The sequence below is a fragment of the Mycteria americana genome, chromosome 10 (assembly GCF_035582795.1).
Source record: "Mycteria americana isolate JAX WOST 10 ecotype Jacksonville Zoo and Gardens chromosome 10, USCA_MyAme_1.0, whole genome shotgun sequence".
Classification (NCBI taxonomy): Eukaryota; Metazoa; Chordata; class Aves; order Ciconiiformes; family Ciconiidae; genus Mycteria; species Mycteria americana.
The window spans coordinates 9,622,384-9,648,172 of NC_134374.1; the positions used below are offsets into that span (position 1 = coordinate 9,622,384).

General features: G+C 41.5%; 1 protein-coding gene across 1 annotated transcript in view; it reads right to left on the bottom strand.

The window, feature by feature from the left end:
* The window catches only part of TRPC5 (transient receptor potential cation channel subfamily C member 5), a 69,260-nt gene that overhangs the window by 26,816 nt on the left and 16,655 nt on the right, over window positions 1–25,789 (bottom strand). Inside the window, exons 2-5 of the mRNA XM_075513299.1 lie at window positions 25,032–25,553; window positions 8,358–8,694; window positions 4,904–5,043; window positions 592–914 (exon numbers count right to left, since the gene is read on the bottom strand). Of these exons, the coding sequence (XP_075369414.1) occupies window positions 592–914; window positions 4,904–5,043; window positions 8,358–8,694; window positions 25,032–25,553 (1,322 nt within the window). The remainder of the gene's footprint in view (window positions 1–591; window positions 915–4,903; window positions 5,044–8,357; window positions 8,695–25,031; window positions 25,554–25,789) is intronic.

Below are 25,789 nucleotides of genomic sequence, written 5' to 3' on the forward strand. Positions count from 1 at the left end.
CTTCCCCTCCTTTTCTCCTGAATCACACAAAACAATTACTATGGCAAAAGGATACTTGCTTTCTCAAATATACTGAAATTGTACGTAGCCATAATAAAATTTAAGTTGCAGGATCATGTAGGGGAGACTCTTTGGACCAGAACTATATTAGGAAATTTTACTTCACTGAAAGGGTTATCAAGCATTGGAACAGGCTGCCCAGGGAAGTGGTTGAGTCTCCATCCCTGGAGGTATTTAAGGGACGTTTGGATGAGGTGCTTAGGGACATGGTGTAGTGGTGGCCTTGGCAGTGTTAGGTTTACAGTTGGACTCGATGATCTTAAAGGTCTTTTCCAACCTATACGATTCTGTGATTCCGTGTGATTGTCTCCCACTTCCAGACCTAAGTAAGAGTCTTTCTGGCAGCAAAGCTCAGCAGAATGTCTGCCCCAGTTAACTCACACCTTTCCTGCATAGTCAACCAGCTCACCTGATACTTGCGGATGAATAAATAAAGGCACTTTCAGTGCAGTGACAGACAACAGGCAAAGGCAGGTAAGACAGAGGACAGTGGAAGTCAACCTTAAAAACAGAAAGGAAAGGACGTCTTACGTGGAGAAGGCATTGTTCTGTTTCTCACATCGGATCCCCTTGCAGTTGTTGGGTTCCTCCGAGGCACTGGTCTCATAATAAAAATAAAGCTGGTTCAGTCCATTGGCAAAAGCCAGAAGCACCAGACAGTAGATAAAAAGGAATTTAAGGATGTCTAGCAGCATGCGTCCCAGAGAAATCTGCAAGGGTCCCAGGTGTGAATTTGCTGTAAACAGGGATATGAGACGCAAGGAACTTAGAATGTTGGATATTGCAAAGAGGGCTTCTGCAATGAGAGTCGGGTGCCACATTTCCCATTCCTCCCTTGGACGAGAACCGTTATACTGAAAGACATAACAAGGGTATAAAAGTGAATTATGTTGTGATTACTTTGAGATAACTCAAAAAGTCACACCTGCTAACACTAATGCTTCACATGTAAATACTAACCAGGTACTGGTGACACAAGAAGCCCTTTTAAACTCATAAGTCTCAGCTACTGTCAGACTAACATTCAGGATTCAGGATTGAAGCTGACTTGATCAGGGCAGAGACTTAGGTTTAATGATGCCTTCTTATGAATTCTCCCTACTAGATTATGAACCCCTGATATGGATAGTTGTGAGACCAGCTTTTCTTTAGAGGCTTCTGGTATGTTGGCTGTTCTTAGCCTAAATTTAGAAAACAGGCCTTTTAAATTTGGAGTTCACTGTTTGCGCGTTCTTCAGGTCCATGGGTTCATACACAATCTCCTTCTCTGTCAGCATTTAAAGGGGTTCAGCCTGCCCTTTAGCAGGTTCAGGTCGGAAATTTCCAATTACCTTTTTTTCTTTTTCCTCCTAAATATGACTGCACATTCTAGGAAGAATGTGAGGGAGGGAGAAAGGAGGGAAGAAGGAAGGCAATGAACTGTTGAGCGTAACAAGTGGATGCTTTCCTTCCCTAGTAATCTCAAAAAAAGTGCCAACAGCCCAGAACCAAAATGCTTTCTTCATATTAATTTTCTTATTAGTTAATTTGTCACGGCAATTTTAGGAGAGTTGCTAAAGCAGAGGTCATAATTACAGCTGAAACACTGGATACATTTGAGTGCATCAATTATAACATTAACTTGGTTTGTAATGTAACTGTAAAAGCAGAAGCATTTTCTGAGCAAAGTGCAGCCAGATGCAAATAGGTAACACAAAAGAGCTGGTTGTATAAATGTAACTACCCTGGCACAACAGAATGGAGTCAAAGACGTTTTAACATCAAGGAATAATTGTCCTTTTAACATTTGTCTCTGCTCATTTAACACGTATAAAACCGCAAAAATGTACTTAGAATAATATAGCTAATAGAGTAGCCAGCGTGTTTAGGACTCTTAAAGTAATTTTTGTAGCTTTTAAAAGGAAACGGTATCAATATCATACTGACAGATGAGTTTGCAGGGACTTTCTATTTAAATCTGAAGGTCCAACACACGAGCTCACAATTTTTTCAAGAACATGGCTAAAAGCAAGTTGATATTTCAAACTATTCCTCTGTATGAAGGAGCTGAGACATGATGCAAAGGCATTTCAGCATGACCTCTGATTGCTTCTGACATTTCCAAACTGTTCTTCATTACATGAACTTCATGGCCTGAGTCTTTTAACTTGATTTGAAGATGGGTCTTAAAATGTGTACAAACAGGCAGACATGTTAACTTTTTGCCAGTATCCAGCAGTGGGGGCAGACGGTTGTGATCGGGAAGCCTCCCCTGCCTAGAGAGTAGATTTGCACAGTTGTTTGCAATTCTCTTCTGCATGCTGGCTGGACACAGCAGCCCAGGGGCTCTCTGCTAGGGTTTAGCATAGACTACCTGTAAAGGTATGTGAAAAGGTCGTCTTCATCTCACATCTATTTTTAAAGCAACTTGTTAGGGTCAGGTTTTGGACCTTTACAAACTGATGGTATATCCTTGCTTGGAAAACAGTAGTCTCTTCAGAGCAGCCTAGCATCACAGGTAATAGAGAACCAGAAGATTTCAGAGGTATCTAATGAAGCTGGGTATCTGGGAAGGCTGGAGTCTTTCGGGTTAGGCATCAGAAAATGAAGATGAAACACAGCAGAGATGAAGATGAAACACAGCAGAGATGATTACAGAATAGTACAGATAAGTTACACCAGGCAGTCACATTTACCCTTCCTCATTACATGATAATTCAATGCAGCAAATGAAAACTGATTAAGAAAGTATTTTTACCCTATAATTAGCCTGAAGATTTCAGTGATGTTGGACAATATTAGGGTCAGATCTTGGAACCAATCAAATCAAGAAAAAAAGTCTCCACGTAAAAATAAGGATGGAAAACATTAGCGTCAGTATGCAATTTATTTTTCTGATATTTGGCAGAAAGCTAAATGTCCCTGTAATCCTTTGAAGTTCTAAGAAGTGTTAGAATATGGCATATTGGCATATATACCAGCCTTTTCCAGCTCGGGGCTGTTCTATAAATAACCAAATCCTTTACAAGTCATGCTGCAAAAGGTTTTGAAGCCATTATCAACGTTATAAATCCTCATGTTTCAGAGCATACTGCAACCTCTAAGTGACATAGGTCAGAAAGGAACTTCTGTGGGCATGCTGTTTCAGAACTACTCCTATATAAGATTTTATGCACCTCTCAGAATTGTCTGACTGGTCCTCGTGAGGAACAGACCTTAGATCAGCCACGTTTAATCCAAGTCGGTCTGATCTGTACGCAGATACATTCCTGTAAGCATTCTTTCATGTGCTGGCATATAGGTCTTTGTAGTTAGCCTGTGTACTTCCTTTGTACGTGTGGTTTGGCTATGAGTTTAAATCTCAGTATGTGACTGTATAAAGCTGTGGACGCACAGCTCTTCTAGTAATTTGTGTGTGAGAAAGAACGAGATTGTTAACATTTTAAGATTTGTTCGTGAATCTTACAATTTCCAGCATTTTTTTGTACTGCTCACAGTTTAAAGACCAACCTTTCAAGTCTGTAATTTCCTCGCTGGTTCTGAATGTTGGGAGAAGAAAGACGTAATCTGTTCCTGCTTTGATGCTGTAACAGAGCTGCCTCTTCAGGGAGCAGCAGCTATAAGCTTTTCCCTTTGAAAAACTAACTCACCACTATGCAGCCTTCTGGATTTTAAAAAGGCCCCATAGCAGGAGTGCTTGCTAAAGAGTTTTTTATAAAAGCCTTGCCATTTTGGAGTCAATGAGCTTTGTGAAATTTTCTCCTCTTTTCCTCTCTGCCTGCATACATGCTTGGGTGGGACTAAACAAGGTCGCTTTGGGGAAGTGCTTGTCCTGGTTATTAGGAGCTGGGCTAAAAGAAGTAGTACCCTTCTCCCAGGGCAAAACCAACACAGTAGCACAGCAAAACTAGAAAGCGCGTAAGTGGCCAAGGAGCAGACTCCAGTTACTTGATTTACACCTATGTAATTACATTAACTGTAGGGAAGTTCCTGCTGATTCATACCGAGAAAAGAATCAGGCCAAGCACGCAGCTCCACCTGAAGTCAAAGAGAGCCATTGCATAAGGAAGTTTGCAGGAGGCCATTTGTGTCTTGTCTGTGTCTTTGAAAAAGAGAGAGAGAAGGAAAGTGCTTCAGGCCATCCTCTGGCTTCAAAACGTGCATTCGCTAACTTGGAGCATCAGAAGTTTATAAATGTGGCAGGTGCTTTTGAGGATGAGCTCTGATGTGCATTCTCACCATAAATGAAACATGACAGTGAAGAATCCACACAGTGTTAAAGCTCCAGCATGCTCCTTTGTCATTTTCTTGCCTATCGTTTAAAACTATATATTGAAGAGAATAAGTTGACTCCTTTATATCAGATGGAAGCCTCCTAGTAGCAGGCTTGGTTTTCTTAGTAGACTTTTCACAAATTTCTGATTGGTAATCTACAGATCTGTAGGACTACAGATTATAAATCTTGGCTGTAGATGTTTTCAGATAACCATATTCTTGTTTTTCCTTTGCTGTTTTATTTAAAAATCATGTTTTCACTATGTCTAGCATTGTTGAAAGAGGTCCAGTGTCAGTATGGAAAACAAAACCTATCTTTGGCAACTGAGTAGCTACAAAACAAACAGCAAGTGGGGAAACTTCTATCCAATGTCCAAACAATCTACTTCATTCTTAATCAAAGAGTCAGGATGAGAAGGACGATCATTCTCCAAACAAATTAATAAGCTTTCCAGGTGAATTTTCAAAACTGGACTGCTTGAAAAGCAGCTATTCTCTTTGATCTGTAATTTTGATTTTGACAGTTTCTACCCTGTGTACTACAGTTCTCACAAGCAAGTTACAAATTCTCTCTCCCAAGCTACTGTACCTTGACGTAGGCAACAATTTTAAGGGAGATAGTTGCAAGATAGAGGGAGTTCATTGCAAAATCCATCAGATTCCACCAGTCATGTACATACTCATTGAATCCACCATCCCACATTTCCTTGATTTCTCCCCAGATAAAACCTGTAGAAAGAAAGACAGTTCATTGTCATGACGAGGTATTATTTGCCATTAAAGCACTGTGTATATCTGATGAAATAAAAGACAATTCTAAATTAACAGCTTGGAAAAAACGTCTCATCCCTCCTGCCTTCTACAAAGTATAATACTGCTGATTATGAGACATTTTACAACTCTGTGGGGGATGTAGTCTAGAGAGATATGAAAAAGACCTAGGTTTCCTACCCAGGGCTCCAGATATACACACAAGGAGACTGCTTGAAACATATGTTAATTATAACTAGTATGAGTGGATTGGCTCAGATGAAATTTATTCTACATGAATAAACTATTTAAGCAACTGTATTTGGTATAGTTTCTAATAGACTGTCTGCTCTCATAGAAACTATAAGTAATTCATTGCTCAGTTGGATAGTACTGATTTTTCCTGACTTTCTCTGCAGAACACGCAACACCAGTACCAGCTTCTGCGTGCCAGTACATTTCCTCCCTGACCTGGAAATATCACACCAAAGAAGGAAGAAGTGAATTCATTCTCTATGCTCAGTCACTGTATTTATGCATCTTGCTGCACAAAAAGCCCATAGGGACTATTTGTGAAAAAAGGTAGGACTCAGCATGAAAAAGGGCACTGCAGCCTGGCATCGCATCTCTCAGCAATGACTCACCTAATGTCAAATATGGCTATGGGTTTTGTGAGGTGAATATTTGTTCCCGAGGACATGGCCAGAGCCCATCATCTCAACTCTGAAATGCCTTCTGGTAATAATTTTTGGCACTTACTAACCTTCACTATACCTCCTTCCAGCTGAAGGGGTGAGGGGCAGCTTCTGGAGTTCATTACCAGACTGCTAAACTCACCTGGCATACAATTCTAATTTTAAGTAATTTGCATGTCCTTTATTGTAGAACTGTTTAAGTGTTTTTGAGAGCCTAAGTCTCATTAAATAGCAAATGGCAGCTAGGCTCCTTCATTACCTACATGCTTCTGAGAATGTCTTTAGAGCCCCCAGATATTTTGAATTACCCAGATTACAACATTATCCTTGAATGAAGACCTGAAACATGTGTGAAAAGAAAAAAAAACCCAACAAAATACACCTCCAGGTGCATTACCAATATAGTTACCCAGATTGCTACCCATACCTATCCACAGGATACTGCAGTGGTCACTGAAATACTACTTGCAACTCAAGTTTTAGGACCTGAAAGTTCAATCTGAAGAGCAGATAATGTTGAAATGAACTGCTGCAAACATCCAAATATCAATCTTAGCTCTTCAGCTGCCAGCCAGCAGGTCAATGGTCAGGCAAGCATAATGTCAAGGCCAATAAGGTAATTTTATTACAGCTGCCTCCAAATCTTTGCACGCACGCAGAAACATAAAATAAAATAAATCAATGGAGAGGAGCTTGTTGAAGAACTCATACACTGTATTTATAGTGAGTTATCATTGCTGGTTACTATAGTTACAGCAATGCTGTGTGTGCCTGTTCTCTGTCTCCTTTTATAGTGGAAAATATTTCTTAAATAATAACCTTTAATCTGGTGAAACTGTTCTAATTTTTCCATTTAATGAACAGCCCCACAATATCCCTATTTATCCGAAACAAAGGGACTCAGAAAGAAGAGCAGACAGCTGTAAGAGGTGATTTTGAAAGGGTTTTTTTAATAGATTATCCTTCTTTCATCTGCAAATCAATTTTGCTGAAATGCCTACCATTTCCCTCAATTTTAACCATGAAGCTAAGGATAAAGTGAAGAGATCACCTAAGCTTAGAAAAGACATTTAACCTTCTCAGCTTATTCTGAAGTTTCTACCAACACATGCGTTTCAGTGCCATAAATCAGTTTAATAAGATAATGAGGCTTGAGTTACCATTTGTAAGTTGTGGTAGAGCTATGCAAGGAGCAAAGTGCCCTGGGTCACAATGGAAAGTGATTTGTGAACATGTTTGCAATTCTGACTTTCTTCCCTCGTTTTCCATCAGCAATTTTAGGTTTGGCTTGGGGAACAGCTAGGTTTGTTCAGCACAGAACCAGCCTGATCCGAAACGAGCCACCACCGAAACGAGGAGCTGGGGCCCGGTGCTACCAGGAGAGGGGAGCCAGCAGGCGCAGGAAAGCAGAGGTGGACCTGTCAGAAGCACTGAGGAGCCCTAAGGAGAGCTCCGGAGACTGAGGTTTGTGAGAGGTGTCCTCAGAAAGCATCAGCGTGGCTTTCCAGGCCACGGACGCCTACTAGACAGTCGCAATTCACTGTTACCTGACCTCCGGGGGTTTGCACTGAACTGACCTGGGCTGTATGGACAGAGGCTGGAGGAGAGCTATAAAGGTGTGGAAGCCGTTGCCTGTGAGCAGGCCTCCTAGTAACACCCCAGCTCACAGTGGTGCGCCATGTTAATGGCACAGCAAAGGAGATGGGAGCTTAATTCGAGGAGAGATCATGCTTCTAATGGAGTCCACAGGTTTTCACTTGCTGTTGTGTTGGAGCTCAGTTTGAAGGGGTAAATACTTCTTTCTCATCACAAATATATCCAACTATGCTTCTCTGCTCTTCTCCCTCAGTGGCTCTATCTGCTTTCTCCCATCCCATCTCACTACCTCACCCGTACATCCTGCCCTCAGGAACACGGACACCTCCTTTTCTTCACAGTTGTGGTTGCCCAAGCCAGACCGGAATAAGGGCCTCACGTTTAACCATCTGATAATAAATACTCCCTCCTTCTCCTGCTTATATTAGAGCGCTCGATATTGATTTGGTCAGTGTTTATCAGCGCAGAGGCATACAGCAGTGAGATTTATCTTCCCTTTTCTGCCTTCCTGTAGGCTATTTGGGAGACTGGGAGCCCAGGAATAAACGGGCCTGGTACTGGCACACTGGCTCCAGGAGCAGATCAGTGAGAAGGTGAAAGCAGAGACAAGCTCTCGGTGCTGCCTTCTGCCACGTACCAGCCAGCAGAACTAAGCCAGCATGAGGAGTGACACTATTTGTTACTAGCGTGACCCAGAAGCTAATTCCTAACCCGTTCCTCGCACAGAGCGTGGGGGAGGCGGGGAGAGAGCTGCGTCTGCTGCGGTTTAGTCAGGGTCATGTCTAAAGGCATGTCAGATGGCAATATGAACAGCAGAAGAGCCCTGGGCCAACAGGATCTGTTGTTCCAGAAGGAGCCCAGCTGTTTTATCCAGTTACTGAAGCTGTCTGCCAAATCTCTTTACACGCTGATGATGCTGAGATCAGGAATGAGTCTCCACACAGTTGCCATGGGTGCGAGTCAGGCGACTGTGGCTCAGGCATTTTTGTGTTTCTGATTTACCTAGAACCCAGGGCAGGATCATCCACTCCACGATGGTGGGAGGTGGTCCCTGCATGTGAAGGTCAGTCCTGACGATGTGCTGCGATGCCAGCAGGAGCATGAAGAGGAAGGTTAGGTAAGAGCCGGTGTGGCAGATAAACTTTATAAATGGCTTTTTAATGAACAGTCCCAGCCTGCTCTTCGGTGCAATCAGATATGCCACGGATAGCACAGGAAATAGCAGTCCAATGGTGACACAGGTCAAGAGTTTTACTGCCCAGTGTTTCCGCCTCCATCCTGGAAAACCATCATACCAAAGTGTTGCTAGTAGCTGCTGGCAGTTTGGCTGAGCAACAAACTGAGGAGGAAAAAAAAGAAAGATTATTACTGACTGGTACTTCATGTGCACTCCTCCTCACGTATGTGTTAGAGCCCACACAGACCCTCATATTAAGTTTGGGGCTGGCTATGGGGTGGAAAAGCATATTTTGGAGACAGAGGGGAAAAAGGAGGGAGATTTCGCTCTTATTTTTCTACATAGGATTTAAGAGTTCTTCTATGAGGTCTTTCCTATTTGAAGCATCCTTATGTAGATCAGTCACTCACCACACATGAAGGCTCGTGCAAAAGCGATACAACGAAAATTACTACGAGCTTTTTTTCTTCCCATGTGTTTCTGTTTCAGTGCGTTTCTTTTCAGAATGTTTCAGGTTTCGAGTGTCTCAATCAAATCACTGTCAGCATCTTTAAGAAGTGACTAAAAGATGAGGCAGGAGGAAAAAGGTGTAAAGCTCTGACAGTGTGTGTGTGTGTGAGAGAGAGGGAGAGAGAATGTCTCCAGAAGTGTGTGGGGTGCTGCACGTGGTTTCATGCAAGGAGGCCAGCATATGTGTGTGTGGGATGGGCTGGGCATGAGACAGCATGCAGTAATGTAAAGTTCAGCCAGGTGACATCTGTTGGGAAGCAGGACAGCACATTTGTAAATGTGCCTCGCTATTCAGGAAGAGAGCAGTTGTAAAATGTAAGAGATTAAGCAGAGGCAAAAAGAAATCTTTGATCACAGTACCAAAAGTGACACTGGAAAGTTTACTTTCACTCTGTAAAAAATAGCATTATAATGGTGATTTATTGCATCTCAGTGACTCCATACCAGACATGCTCAGGTTGCAACTACTTCAGACTGTTCTAATACCTAACAGCCTTTGGAATTTCAAACTCAAACCACGGTATTTCTGGTCTATGCCAGAAGACTTTCTGTTCGTGATTATACCTGGACGGCCCCATGGTTTTCAAAACTTGTCAGACCCATAGCTAATTAGAGATGTCTGCAAGACCAAAACAACTGTGTTTTTCTTTACATATTTGATTTCTAATCCATCTTAATGAAGTTACACTTCTGATCTACTAAATTCAGATTTCTCACTGGGCTCTGCAAGTTCAAAAGAAAATCTCAACTATTCTGAGGATGTGTGCTATACTTACTTTGCTGTAATTAAACCAGAAAAACTGTCCTAGCATGGATACAGTTATCGATAAACATACTCCTGTAGCAATATAACTACATCTATGATCGGACACAGCTATATCAGAAAGAATCACGCTTCCAATGGACACAATAGTACTAGCAGCATTTATCAAGGAGAAGAGACCTCTTATAAAGGAGACTCAAAGCGGTGAGTAACCTGAAGATGACGGTACTGTTTATTACACTTGGCTCGTCTATATTTAAAAGGGGTCTCTGGGAGGGATGTAGTGCCACCACACTCTTCCCCCTCAGGGAAGATTTCATCAGGCAAAGCACTCTTTCACCACTACAATTTAAACCAGCTCTTAGAAGGACTATGCCATGGTAGCAAAGGGACTGGCTTCTGAATACAAGAGTCTTACTGTTTTGCCACCCCGAATTGGTATGATTTTTTGACCCTGGCAGAAGCCCCTCTGTAGACACGACTGCACTCAGTGTAGACGTGGCCTGGGCTAATACTGAATCAGCCATCACATGTGTATTTATGAGACACATCATGTCTAAAAGTACCTAGGACTCCCCATAGGTCTTAGTCACCAGGAGATCAGATACGGTGTGAAAGAGAGAATTTCTTAATAAAAGCTTTAGCATACACCCATATCTTTTAAATATTCGTTCACCACCAAAACTGCCCAATACTGGGGGGACTTTTCATGCGCAATTCTCGGCGTGCTCTATACAAGCACAGCACTATCACTGTGTTCAAGTTCAAAGTGACTAAACCAAGGGCAAGTGAAAGGAAAAATTAGTTGCTCAGTCTGATAAAGTCATTCATTACTGTGTTCAGTTTTGGGCCCCTCACTACAAGAGAGACATTGAGGGGCTGGAGCGTGTCCAGAGAAGGGCAACGAAGCTGGTGAAGGGTCTGGAGCACAAGGCTGATGGGGAGCGGCTGAGGGAACTGGGGTTGTTCAGCCTGGAGAAAAGGAGGCTGAGGGGAGACCTCATCGCTCTCTACAACTGCCTGAAATGAGGGTGTAGAGAGGTGGGGGTCGGTCTCTTCTCCCAGGTAACAAGTGATAGGACAAGAGGAAATGGCCTCAAGTTGCACCAGGGGAGGTTTAGACTGGGTATTAGGAAATTTTACTTCACTGAAAGGGTTATCAAGCATTGGAACAGGCTGCCCAGGGAAGTGGTTGAGTCGCCATCCCTGGAGGTATTTAAAAGGCATTTGGATGAGGTGCTTAGGGACATGGTGTAGTGGTGGTCTTGGTAGTGTTAGTTACCTTGGTAGGTTGGACTCGATGATCTTAAAGGTCTTTTCCAACCTATACGATTCTGTGATTTCTGTAGGTATTTTTAGATTTGGTGAATATATTTTATATGCTATAACAGGCTGTTTATACCAGCATCAGACCATTTTTGTACTGGGTAGTTCAAATATATAGACTGACCAAAATTAGTATTGAAAATAAGATCTCCAAGAGGAATGTCTGGCATTTATGAAGCTGGATGTTTGTGTGTTATTACTATAATAAACATGACTGCTGCATCTAACATACAAGTGACACTGTGCTCCAGAGGGCATCAGAAAAGAAAATCAGAAACGCATTTGATTTGGAATCAACCTACACATGCATGCAGCAGGAACTGGATGATAGTTGATATGGTGATGATCTCCAGAAAAAGCCAAGACCTGTTGCCTGTAATGGTCAGAAAATGTTATTGTAAAATTCCAAGTCTGGGGACAGTGATGAAAGAAACAATTCTACAGAAACTGAAAAAACATCAAGCATCGATTGTCGTTTGGTTGGTTGGGTTTTAATCTATGATTTCAGAAGGGTCAGCGCATTATGTCTAAAAGCTAGAAGAAACGGAAGGTTACACTGTTATATTTTCTCATTTAAGATCACAAGCAGGAGCTGTGACCAGACGTGTTCTGCGGTAATTTACATGGTAATAGATGCTGCTGTTTCTCAGAGATGAGGTACAACTTTTTTTTTTTTTTTTTTGAGGGGGAAAATGTATAAACACATTTTCTCTTTATCACATATGATAGAAAGCTCTAAGGGGAGAATAAAACTGTTTTTCTCTTGAGTCAAAGTCAGAGTCATTTGAGAAATCAAATGACTATATGTTCCTCTGGTTGCTGTGCAACTTGCAAGCATCTTAAAAGTGCCTCTTCTCTGCCTAATAGCTCATTTCTAAAATCTGCTTTCTGTGTTGTACCTGATGTTAGTTCTTCAAATGGAGAGAAATTCACACATCATGAAAGAGCGGCTTTAAAGACCAGCTTGGCAAAAGGGAATGGAAAGGGAAAAAGCCATTAAATTTTCCAATCAAGCCCATCCCAACCTCACTGCAAATAGGCTAAGGGAAATTTACACATACCACAGAAAGAAACTCTCCCTAATGCCACAAACCGTCAAATGCTAAGCACTTACCAGTGTAGGCTTTTACTAACTCGTATTAGTCCGACTTATTAATCACAGATTTAAGATTAGTAAATACGGAAGGTAGATCTCAAGTAGTGCAAGGACTACAGCTGGCTGAAAAACAAAATTTCCAGTGTGCAAACACTGGAATTCTGAATTATAACGACAAGTCAACTAAGCCCTTGGTGTGCTGCCTAAAGAACCAATTGCTTTTCAGTAACTTTGTGTTAACTTGAAAGAGTACAGAAACTAGCTATTTCCCTAAGTAGTCCTGTGAATGCTGGCCTCCTCTTTGCTTCTAGGTGTTGTTACCTAGACTAAACCATTGAATGCATTGACTAGACTAAACCATTGAATGCTCAACTCATTAAAGATTGTCTAGGATCCATACTGCTAAATTAATGCACATAAAATATAAAACCATGAAAAAGCTCAGCTTTAGCCCTTTTAGGTGTAAAGTAGTCTGAAACTGTAATAATATCATGGAACTTTTGTTATCGTCCATAATTTCAAATTTCTTCATAAAGTTAAGGAAACAATCTTATTTCTACTTTGCAAATAGACAGAACTGAGATCTGGAAAAAGAAGCTGACTTCTCCAACAGTACTTATGCCAAGGCCTTTCCTGAGTACAAGTTCAATTTCCACGTAAGTAGGGTCCCAAATATGTTTTTTCACCTTTTTGCAAAGCCTTTCATTTGCCATAGATAGAAATAGCACATGTGTATGTCTTTTATCATTTCACATGAACATACTGTACGTGACAGGATTTGGTATCGGTTAAAGTTTCTGCACAATGAAAAGGAGAGATCGCGATCATTTAAAAACCTGCATATTGTCCCAGTTTGGTAGATGGTCCAGAATCAGAGGCAGATGTACTGTACCAGAAGCTCTCTATTTGTTTAAGAAGATGAGCATATGACCTGCAAACATTGTATTTCTTCAATACATAGCAAGCATGGTACCGAGCATTTTATTCAAGGACTGTTGCATTATAGGAGCCTCCAATCTCTATGACAAACGGCAGCATAAGACATCATCCCACAGACATGATGGAGCATGTTCTGACAGCTGCATTAATGAAAAGAAATGCTTCCAAAAGGTGGCATTTATACTCAATTCAGCTAATGTATGAACTAAACATTCGATGCTGTGAAGCCTGTGATAGTGCTGGCATAACCATTGTCCAGGATTGTCCCTACCTGTAGACAAAGCCTGTAGATGCATTTCTGGGGGAGGTAATGCAAAGAGGAAGCTCCTTCTCCATTACCTGTTGAGTAGAACCTGTCCCTATCTGAAGATACAGTTCATTTAAAGACTACGAGATAAGATGCAACTCAGAGTACCTTGTGAGGACAATGCCACTGTGTCACCAGTGGGCAAGATGCTCAGTCTCCTGGCTTCTGAAAATGGGAATGAGTGTCTTTGCCTTTCCAAGAAGTGAGATCAGCAACTTCAATGATGGTTGGGAAGAGACTACTGGAATACAAAGTCTTTTATGTTCTCTCTTTCTTCTTTCAGTCTTGCCAGGGTCTTTGTGTAACATTTGGCTTGCAGCTGGATTGTGCTATTAGAGAATTTCATTTTCAATGTTCATCATACTCATTGTCACCTGATCCTCTACCAAGGGGAAGGATTTTAAGGGAAAAAAGCAGCTGCTGGATCGTGTGTCTTTTTCTTAATATCTAATCTTTACTGATATTTTTATGTCACCTAAATTCTACTTCTCGGGAATTAAATGCTTTCTGCATGCTGTGCCATTAATATAACTGTCAAACACAGAAATTATGTTCCACCCCCCCTCGCCTTATCTATGGGGAAATCCCTTATCTCTCACAGTCATAAGTAATTTAGGATCAGACACAGATGGGCTGAGATGTGAATGCCTCAGGGAGCAACTGAAATAGCTCCCTGATAGACATCACAGGGGCTGAGCACAGTACCTCTCTGCATTTATTCTGATTATCGTGAAGGCTGCCAACAGGCTCTTCTGTTTGGAGTTTGTTGGAGTTCTTTTCTGTACTCTTGCTGAGGATGGTGATAGTGAATGCTCTTCATAGATGAATAAGCACTAATTTGTAACTGCAGAGCCCTGTGTTAATAAGCAGGACCGAGTTCTTCTATCAGTCAGCTATATCAGCTCCCAATGAGGTTACCACTGAGAGCCAAATGTGACATGGGAACCATGAAATTAGCTTTAGTTCCCCTGTCTGACACTCATTTCAATCGGTTAGACCTCACCAACAGCACTGTATCCCACAGCATGTAAAACATGGCAGCTGAATACCTGCAAGGTTACTGTGTTTGGGGGTATCATCGTATGCTGCTGCCCTCTACAATTAAAGCTATTTTGGCTTTGGAAAGGCAGATTTTCACACGAACTGAGCTAGATTTTGCAGTCTGTGTGACAATCGGGCAACGGCAGTGTCTGATGTAGTAGTATAAGTATATATTTTAGCTAGATCTGTAAAGAATGTAGATTTCCTGTGAATCCAATTCTGTCGTGAACAGGATAAATGTCATTGCCATTCTCCACTCAGTAGAAAGCCCTGTCCCATCCTGCAGAGGTACTGCCTTGCACCCTCTCTCTGGCAGATGGAAGGGAGGTGTCTCTGAAGACACACGTCTCCCCCCAGTGCTGGCGAGCACAGGCAGGGCTGGGAGCAGCAGGTCTATGCCCCTCTTCAGTCCCAGGTGCCAGCAGGGGTGATCTACCCAGGCACAGAAGTACCTACTCCACACGCATCAGTACAACTGCAGATGGACTGGGGAGGGCACAGCCTTTTGTACTTGAATTTTCAGAATCAATTGGCTAGAATTTCTTTCCTCCCATGAAGATATAGGAAACTCCTACACTGTCAGTCCTACTACAGACTTGGGTTTATCGATCAATGCCAAATCTTAATGTCTTGACCCACAAAGCTTAATACACACTGTTCAATAGCCCAAACATGCTGTAACACTTGGCACAATGTCAACAGGCATGTGGATCACACTGCGCAGTGAAGTGATCCTCTTTACTCTAACTTCAACTTCAGGAACATGAAATGGCATGCAAAGAAATGAACTTTAAAAATCCATCTTCTTCCTGCACTCCCAAATCCTGGAGATGCTCCTGCTCAAACCGAGTGGCACAACACACTTCCAGTGCAACAGAGAAACCACTCCGCCTCCCTTTCGTACCAAGGACAGGATCTTCTGAGGAAGAAAGGAAATGCAGTTGTTGTGTCAGTTTGATTGCTCTTAAAGGAAATTCCAGTGGGCAATACTGAAAGAGCTACATTTCTAAATTAGCCCAAGACAGAAGAGAGAAACTGTCTGTGGCCTAATTTGATGTCTGCTGCAGAGAGCCAGTAAGCCCTATGAGATCAGATATTCTACATAAGAAATACCAGCTTCCTCAAGTTTGCAGTGTTGCAAGCAGTGAGATGAATAAGAAAATCCTCTTTTGTAGCACATTTCTTTTTAAAGTTCAACCTTGTTAATGACTGCAAAGTTATTTACATTCTGCTGCTGAATTGTGAGCTGCAGAGGGTAAACACCTAATGGTTGTTCATCCTGTTAATTAAGTACTTTCTGCAACAGGAAAAAAAGGAAGAAATGAGACAAGTTGGAGGGGAGGCTGGATAACTTGGAGAAAAGGGACTACAACTCAACATTCCTCATCAGGCACTTCCAAGAGATAATATTTTTTTCTCAGGAAAATATAGGATGAATATCCTATCAAAAACACAGCTGCTACTCACATGCCTGTTACTACTAACAGTGAAGCACTGATGCACATCCAAATGGCAGTCGTTCCTGCCATTAAGAACATCACTAGCTGAGCTGGAGGAGTCCTTCAAGAAAACCAGGTGCTACCCAAATTGCTCAGTCCCTCTGCTGGTGAATAAAACAAACTCCAGATCCTCCACAGATGAACATATGGCCTCAAATTATACAGCATTTTGTCTAATCTGTTCTTAAAATATTTTAAGTGATGATGACACATGAATTTTAACTAAAGGTCTCCTATCCATAACACATCTCTTGATGGTAGCAGACATGAACTCAGCTTAAACAGCAGCAATTGGAAATTCACCAGTGATGTGAATGCTGGCAAAAGGCAAGACTGAATAACCTCTAAAAGGCTGCTGCAGTTCCATCAAAAGTCATAGTTTTCACAAATTTATGTTGGATTGGTTTAAATATTTAAATAAAAGAGGTCCTGCATATTCTAGGACAAAGGTAGAAGCTTGCAAATCCTGGGTGCCTACCCATGGAAGAAGCAATTAACAAAGTATTTAAGCTTGAAATTAAATCCATCTCTACTCAGAGCGCTTAAACGTGTGTTTAGCTATAGGTTTGTATTTATGGCCTGTGTCAGCAGGATTTAAGTGCAGGCATAAATTCTGCACTGAATAAAGGCAAGCTGCTGAACGGTGCTTCTGGAGGCCAACCTCTGTTAGCAAACACCCCACCAGACACGGTTTGTCTGGGTCAGACCCTGAGCAAGGGTCCAGACGCAAGCAAAACTTTTCAGCATTTATTTTAGCAGACAGAAGACTACAGTTGATAAATAAATTCCTGTAGGAAGTATTTCAGCAAACATTCCAGGATACAGCTCTGTTACAAAGATTAAGTAGGCATAGGCTGGGTTTCAAAGGCAGAGTGCTGCAGTACAAGCAAGTGCTAAATATGTGCGATATACCTAAGAAAGACAGTCAGTTAATTCACAACACGCTAACTGGTTTCCAAGAGCTGAACAGGAGATATCGAACATATCCTACAGAAGCACTGAAAAAACATTCAGGCTAAAAGCTGTGTTGAGACAAATCTTGCAGAGTTTCCTGAGTCCTCTTGCAGGCAGCACTTCAAAGAGTTACAGATCTTGCAAATGAATACCAGGAGCTCTCACAGGCTTTAGCTGAAGTGGAGAAGGTATTGACTTTTAAGTAAAAGGCTGAGTTTATTCTCCCTAGTGAATTTCTAACATTTACATTAAATAAGTGATAAGCAAAGCAAACATGAGAATTTTAAAAGTCATTCACAAGTATTTTTAAATACATACCTACTTTACCCTATTAGGGTTAATAAAAAGTTCTAAAAATATTTTTCATTTGCGTCCTTTCTGACCTGAGAAATATCTATGCTGAAAATATTTATTTTTGGTTTCTTTTTTCTTTCTACCTTACCTTCTCCTGAAGGAGTAAATTCACTCCAATATCCGGGAAAGAACAGACCAGCATACTATAAACACTTCTCACATTCTTGGGAACCTCTAAAGGCTACCTCTGCTTCTGAGTAATATCACCGTTGTAGGGTGAGGAGGACATATTCTTTGCTGAAGGATGTTTACTCAGCCAGCTGGGGTTCGTAGAGAAAGAAGAAGAACACAAAAACTGCAGTCACGGCTTTTAAATGCCATTCTGCACAAGATCTCAGTTTGGGGGGTTATGATTAACTCATCTATCCATCTCACATTTTTTGGAGTGAAGAACTATGGGGTAACTGTGTTCTCAATCATGAGACACCTAAATGGCTCGTCTGGATGATGATGGTTCTGACGTATACATAAGAGGTGTAAGGGGAGTGGAATCGCAGTTCTTTTCTCTATATATCTCATAACACTCTTCTCATAACACAGTAAGTGACAGAAATAAAGCTGAAATTCACAGAAATCAGATAAGTAACAGTGACCACTTCTATATCCAAAAGGGAGAATCCATACGAATATTTTTTCCACAGAGTTTATTATTTCAGGGTATCATTCAAAGTGAAGTATGAAATAACATGATACACGCTTCACTACTGACGTAAAGCTGATTCTGAAAGGCACTCTAGACCTTCAGACGTGGTAAGACTGAACGCTTGGCTTATACAATATACAAGGCGTCACTTCTCCTTTCCAGTTTCTGTTGTCTGTAGAAAGCAAATCAATCATGTCCTGTACTTTAACTTTGGCTTCCCAAGCCTCTTCTCCTGCTGGCAAGAAGACTGATGGGATACATGAAGTTAAGGGAACTGATGAACTCACTAAATCATTCTTGAATGTTCTTAAAACAGTGACAATCCCTTTAGCTTTCAACATATTTCCTGTCTTTGTCCAAGAGATCATTTAAGACAGAGGCACGAGGCACCAAAAAGTACTTAAAGAATGATCCAGGCATTTACTGCCTGCTACACGTTCCACTAACACAAGCGGAGTCCTTGTCCTTGACTGACATACCGGTCTTACGTTGTTTTTTCAAATTTGTGCATGGCAACATTAGTCAGAGATGATTTTGCTGTCAAAAGATAGTCTTCTGCAGTTCTGTTCTGTGACAGCTGCAATATGTGGCTAACCTTCATCAAGTTGGAACATTTTGGTGTTACGTGAATAATATACCAAGTAATACTGTTTCCTCAAATAAACATTCAAGTCCACTTTGTCAAACTGATGAACCATCAGTTCTCTGAATATTTCTTCTTCTTCTTCTTCTTCTTCTCCTTCTTCTTCCAAGTTTGGAGGGAAGTTACACTTCAGTGCCACTTGTCCTAATTTTTGTAACACAATGCAGCTGTACGGGTTAAATTTCCATGCTGATTTCCAAAACTGAACAAATAGATCCAGCAACTGCAGAAATCCATGGAGTAGGGGCTCTAAGACATGCACCGCTCACCCCACTGCCCATCAGCGATCAGCAGGAAAGACTGGTTTAAGGGTGCAAATGCAGATAAGTCTCCCCACCTGCCACCCCAAAGTCCAGCTGCTGAGGCTGTTAATAACAGCTCAGTAGGTACCACATGCATGGAAGATTTTGTAATGTGGTCATCTGCCTGCTGGGATTGAGTCTGAGAAAAAAACAGCTTCATTTCATATAGGCCACTGTTCACACATTAGATGGTAACTTTGCTGCATACAATAATGAATGAATGAATGGTGTTGGAAAATAAAAGGTGACATTTGGACATTCAGTGCTTTAGAAATTCCTAAACTTACATTCAGGTTTGTGATGTAGGGCAGATCTGGAAGTAGCATAACCGCACCATCCTCACCATCTAACACCATAAGGGATACAGATGTTCCAGGTCACTAGAAAGGGAAAAAGCTTCCACAAGGAGCAGGTCCGCTTCCCCCATCTAGTCCTAATAAAGATCTTTTCGTGACATGGTATGATTTCATTCTAGAAACCTGAAAGTAAAAGCCTGTTTATTAATCTTCTGAGCTGTGCAGGGTCACCAAAAAGCTAGCTTTTTATTGTGCCTTTAAAGAGCACAATACAAATATTCAGCCCTGTATCATTATATCTCCAGGCAGTGTGGCAAGAGAACAGACAAAACCATGTGAGAATAACTTAGCACTGCCTGCAAGCAACGAAAGATCTGTGGCTATCCATCAAGATACCTGAATGGCTTTCAAAACAGGTAAACAAGGTGCAGTAGATGAGCTTTGATTTTCACAGACCTCGCAATTCATTTTTCATGCATGTCTGATATTTTCAAAAGCTCTTCTTATACACTAACTGAAGTGCCCTTAGAAATTCGCCAGGTTTATGCATACTCCCTGGAGAATGATGCTGTGCTTCTAACTGCAGCCACACAGTTGACAAGAGTCAAGACACAGCTGAAAAATATGTGGCATGGCAGGAATGATTATTCATTCACTCCAGCACTGAATCTCAGGAGGTACTTCTCTATGTAAATGTCTTGGAAAAAAAGAACTAAAACTTTTGAAGCTTCATCCTGAAGAGAAAAGAGCAAAGAGCACTGTTTTTAAATTAGAAAAGCAAACAATTCTACTTCTCTCCTTTCCTGTCACTGATTTAGAGTACAGTGAGTAAGAGAGACTAAGGTTAAGGTTTCTGAGAGGGAATTTCATGCACTCCTTTGATCTAGTTCAGTGAAAGTGCTAAGCAATATAGTCATAGGTAAAACACATTTTTTTCTGAGTGCCTTGTGTTGTGTGTGTTTCTTACAGACACGTAAACTAAACCTGCATATCTGCAACTATCAGTACCAGAAAAATGCAAAGCACTAAAACCCCACTGCTGTGATGTTTCACTTCATTTTGAAGATGTGAATGACCTGTGGTGGAGAGCAGGAAAGCAGGAATATGCTGAACATATATTGCTATTCTTGTGGCTTAGCAGAATGTTATATACAAAGAGAAATCTGCCCTTTTAGACCTGATTCCCTGCTACACCTATGGTTGCTTTACATTATTTTGGCAATGTAAAAAAAACCTTAAAGCCATAAAAATTCTATTTGCATTCAGCCTATGCTCTGATTCTCTAATACAGCAATGGTACACTGTACATACAATTGTGCTTTACGTGACTGGCAAGATCCTAAGAGATGACTTTTCCACATCTTTTCTTAGAAATGCAAACAAATTAACAAATGCAGAGCTAATTTGGTGCCAGAACAGCACAGTGAAGATTGATCCCCAACAGCTGAGCTGTGCCTTTCTTATAAAGTCTTCAGCACCTTTCTCCTTCCAAAATTAGTCATGAATAAAAGAATTTGAAAAGTAATAATATGAAGACAAATGCCATAAACTACAGAGCATTTATGAAAAGCCTACTTGTCTCTTAGACCATGAATTCCCGTGATCCTATGAAAATAATTTCTTTCGAAAGTGGACTGAGAAAACTGACATGTCTGTGCTAGATCTAAGTCGTCATGTTTCGCAGTGTACTAGAGCTGTCCTCATTTTTTTCTAATATTTTGTGACTGCCATGCAAACACCGATCACACTATTAAATCCTTCCTATCTTCTACAGAAATGATCAGGGTGCTTTTGTAATTTGAAACTGAGGACATGACCATTCTACACTTAAGATGAGATGGAGAGGGAGCTTGTGAACATTGCACAGCATGGTTTTAACATTTACTACCATAAATTATACTACAAAGCTACCTTAGGGCACATTTTAATCTTTCCTATATAACTGAAATTTTTCCTTCTGTGTAAACAGTAATTTACCTTCTAGGATATATGGGCTTATTAAAAACAAACATGAAAAGCAAGAAATTTCTCCTCCATTGTTTTGGTCCTCCTCCAAAGGAAAAAGGTCTTCCTCCTCATGAGCAAGACATCTGTCAGTTTATAAAATACTTAACACATGTAATGTTTGGGAGAAATCAAAACTTGTACCTCCCAGGCTTTTTTGTTGGAAAAAAAAAAGAATGAGAGATTTTTCTACCCTCGTAAAGATGAAACCCATATCTGTGTCATGAGGCAGAAATGCACTGGCAGTGGGATTTGCCTGGGGATGCAGACTGAGGTGGAGCCTTTGTGGTGAGACCAGTATTTCTCTGGAGGTAGGACTGAGCTGAAGTGGCTCCCCTCGCTAATCCAGCCCTCGTCCAGGTTGCTCGCTGTAAAGACTGAGGCACTCAGGCCAGATCAAAAGATGAAGTTGTGTATACCATGAGTATGTTTACTGGATTCAGTGCAGGGAACAGGGATTTGTGTCCGTGGCAGGGCTGATGCTTGCTAATTGTTTGCTAAAACTTAACGTACAAGATCAGATTTTTCTCCAGTAGCTAGGTGCCAAAAGATGCAGCTAATACTACAGTGGAATTTCAAAATGCCTCAGCAAGATAAATGTCTAATCTCCAACAGGATTTAGGCACTTAACCAGATTATACTCTGTTTAAAATCTTATTGCCTACTTAGCTGCATATTTAGCAGCCTAACTAGCTTTAAAAAGCTTTTCTCCAAGGGCCCGGTTTGGAGCAAGAACTGCCCATAGATGTCTAGCTTTTCCCATTGGGATTTTTTTCAGTCCTGTTAAGTTCACTGCTGGAGATCATCAACCTGCACTAGAAATTTCAATGCTGTTACTTTTCTGTACCTGGAACAAACCAGCACCTACTCTTCAGTATGGGAGGACAATGAGGGGAAAAAAAAAGGCACAGTGGGTTCATCTGAAATGCCTTGGAGAGAAGAACACTGAATAGTGTCTGGTACAGAGTACTCTTGAATTTGCAGATCACTTATGCTGGTACAAAGAAAATGTAACTTTAAGATCTACTCCCTACCCAAAACACACAGTACTGCCCCTCCATCCAAAGGCAATGACCTCTTTACCAGTTCCCTCTTAACAACTTCTCTAGAAAGAATCTTGAATGTATCTGCCCGATTAAACTGAAATGGAATAATTTCATATTTGGGGGGAAATTTTGAGGTTTACTTCACTCAAAAAGAAAAAAGCTGCAGGAAATTTGTCGAGCAATTAGTCCCAAATCAATGTGAGATTACACATTCTTTATGCTGAATATAAAGAACTAACAACTGCGGTAACAATTTACAGCCCCAGAAAATAACTAAGGTCCACTTTGGATTTTCATCTTCAGCTACTAGAGATTTAACTTGTAACTTTGTCAACACTAAGATATAAAAAGCTTCTCCATGCAATCCAATCCCATATAATATTAAGACATAAAAAGCTTCAGCAGAACAAGAAGATCTACTTTTAAAAAGTCTGCTGTTTCTCTCTGCAGAACTGTCTTTCACAAAACCAAACTTGTTTCTATTTTCCCTCCTGTCCCCCATAAAATTTCTCTCAGTCTGATACTCTTCAATCATGATTAAAAGGCATTTCTCAGTGTCTCCCTGACAAATGTTCCTACTCATTTTTTTCAGAAGCTGGCAATGACATTTGTATCTTGCTTGGTGTTTTGTATTGGACTAATTATCACGATAAGAAAACCACTGCAATATTTTGTTGCATACAAACACCATCCTGCAGGATGCGTCAGGTACTTGTGAATAACCAGGTAGGATGAGGGGGTTCAGTAGTGCTGGTTTCCCAAACTCATTCATTCTGTCCCTGCCCACCAGTATTCTACCTGGAAACAGCACTGACTTCAGCTGGCAACACAGAGCATATTTGCTATCATTTATATGCTGGAACTGTCATGAATATGTCACAAAACATGGAATTTGTCCATATGCTTGGAATTCAGTCAAATATGCCTAAAAAAAAAGATAAAAACTGTCAAGCAAGCAAGCAAAGATTAAAAATTTGTTACTTTAAAATAAAAGAACTTCAGGACTGTTCAGCACTACATTTCAAATACAGTGAGCTCCTTCAGACTTGCAGTTTCTTAATGTGAACACAAGATAAGGGTACCCACAGATTTATGCCTGGATGTCAATAGTGAGCCTGAACTGTGACAAGACTTCAAAATCAGCAGTGATCTACACACAGCAGTGCCAGTGGTATCCTGGCTGCTGAAGGGTGTCTGTGGGTGCAGCGTCCGTGGCTATCAGGCCAGTAAAAAAAAACAGAAGTAGAGTTTCTGGCCCTTCTTCGATTCAAGGAACATTTGACCTTGTATGCTGTATTACCCTTCTCCAGACTAATTCTTCACTACTTGTTCGGGACCCTAAAGCACTTAGGGTGTTACCTAACCCTGTCAGCTAGAGTAAAAAACACAACCTGACATGAAGCCAGTGAGCCTTGCTGAAACTTCACTGGAGTAGCCCAGTAAGAGCAGTAAGTGACCATGTGCTAGATCCCAGAAAGCTTGAGGCTTCAGCTCCAGCTTGCTGCATCAAGGGGCTGGTAGTCAGGAGGCGTAACAGACCAAAGGGAAGAAAGGAAAATCTGCATCTTTCACTTCTTGATTATTGTACCTCGGATGACGCAAGCAGCTATTAAGGGACATGGAATGTATCGTATCAGGCTATCCTCATCTGGGTCAATGCATAAAACAAAGTGTCAAATGTGGGGAAGACAGTGAAAAGAGTAATGTGGCAGGCTTTTCCGCCACTCCTGTCACCCTGTGGACACAGAAGAATGTGATAGACATTGCAATTCAGTTCCTCAACCAAGCAAGCTAAATTCCTCCTTCAGATAACCTGGAACATCACTGGCCAACAGTAATATGTCATCTAATAAATTCTGTCCAGGCTTGGAAAGAGAAAGAAAATCCAGAGCCAACTAATGAAACCGTTGTCAGCATTCTCCTTGGGTTCGTGGCCTTTACTGAATCAACTTATAAATCTCTGGATTTGCAGGGCTTCTGAAAGGCTCTGTGCCCTTTAGCTGAAGTACGTCTTTCCTTTCTGGGACTATGGGCAGGAGTTTGAATTTCTGGGAATTGCTTCTCAGTTCCTAAAACACAGATGAATCAAGGAGCAAGAATCAACCTGAGGTGTCTCAGGTGTGAAGAAGTATTTGCATGACGTGATCCACTTCCTAGCATCACATGAGCATTTTCACCTAACAAAATTGCTGGTAACATGGAGACTTGGGACAGTGAGAGTGCTCTGGATCTCTCCTGCTCTCTTTTGCTGCTGTTGTTTCTCTGGCCCTTATGAGTTAGTGTTGAATGGGTGCTAGGAAGTGTTTGGTGGCTGGAGGAAGTGAATTGTATATTATATAATTCCCTCCAGTCAAGACCTTCATGAGCCAGGCAACCCCTTCCAGCTTTTGGTTCCTGTATAAAAGCAGCTACTGGGAAAAGCTTTTGGAGCTAACAAACATGGAAATCTCGGAAGGCTGTTCTTTGCAGGGGGATGGGTTACAATGAAATGGCATTCAAGTAGCTTTGCAACAGAAAGTGGCGGTGCCGTAGAAGTCATAACCCACTGCAGCAAGTCCTAGTTCTGTTGCCGTCAACTGTCATCAGAGTCACACCGTCACCAAGGTGCACTGAACCTCCTGCAGCCTCCACTTGCACGTGTTCTCCACTCGATCCAAACTCACCCCTGCTGGCTCTCAGCTAGCAACCCTGAACAAACCCATGGAGACTAGAGAAATGAATCATTTTACCCAATACATGAAGCCTCCACACACCTTCGCATTTAGATGACTCTTACCTCTTTCTGGTGATACTTTATTGCTACCTTTAGCTTTGCCAAATCATGACATTTTTGGGGATCCAGCTCTTCGCTTTGATCATCTCTGTGATTGAGAATGATCTCCAATTCTCGGGAACTCCGTGCTTGATCCAAAAGGTCCTTAGCAAAACGCTTGCACTGCTGTGAAAGCTCTTCATATTCAGCCTTGAACTCATTTTCCACTTTGCTGAGCTCCTTCAGCTCCCAGCCCAGTCGGAAGGCCGTCAAGATGGGGTCCTCACTTGATAAGGCAATCAACGAAGGGCTGGCTAAGGCTTTGTAGATGTTCAGCCTTGACCTGGAATGCCTCAGGCTGTCCACCTCCGAACTGGAGACACATTCCACACAGTTGCATCTGATCTGGTGTGGGCGTGGAATTGTTACCCGTCTTTGGACAAGCAGTTTGATGATTTCATAGTTGTTGGTGTGAGCCGCCAGCATTATTGGGGTGATATCTGGAGTGAATTCTGAAAACTGGGTGTCCATCATCAAGGTTGGAACCTATATAAAAGGGATAAACCATAGTCATGTTTCATGTGGAACAGCAGAAATCGGGTGTCCTTCCTTCATACTTTTGAAGTGATGTCATAACAAAACAGAGTTTTTATAACACCTTCTGGTCTTTAAATCCTATTGTATCCATGCACACACACACGCTGCTGTTCTGGCAAAACCATCTTCCCCCAAATCATGCCTGTCTGCCCCCCGAGCAGGAACCTGTGACCATTCAGTTCCCA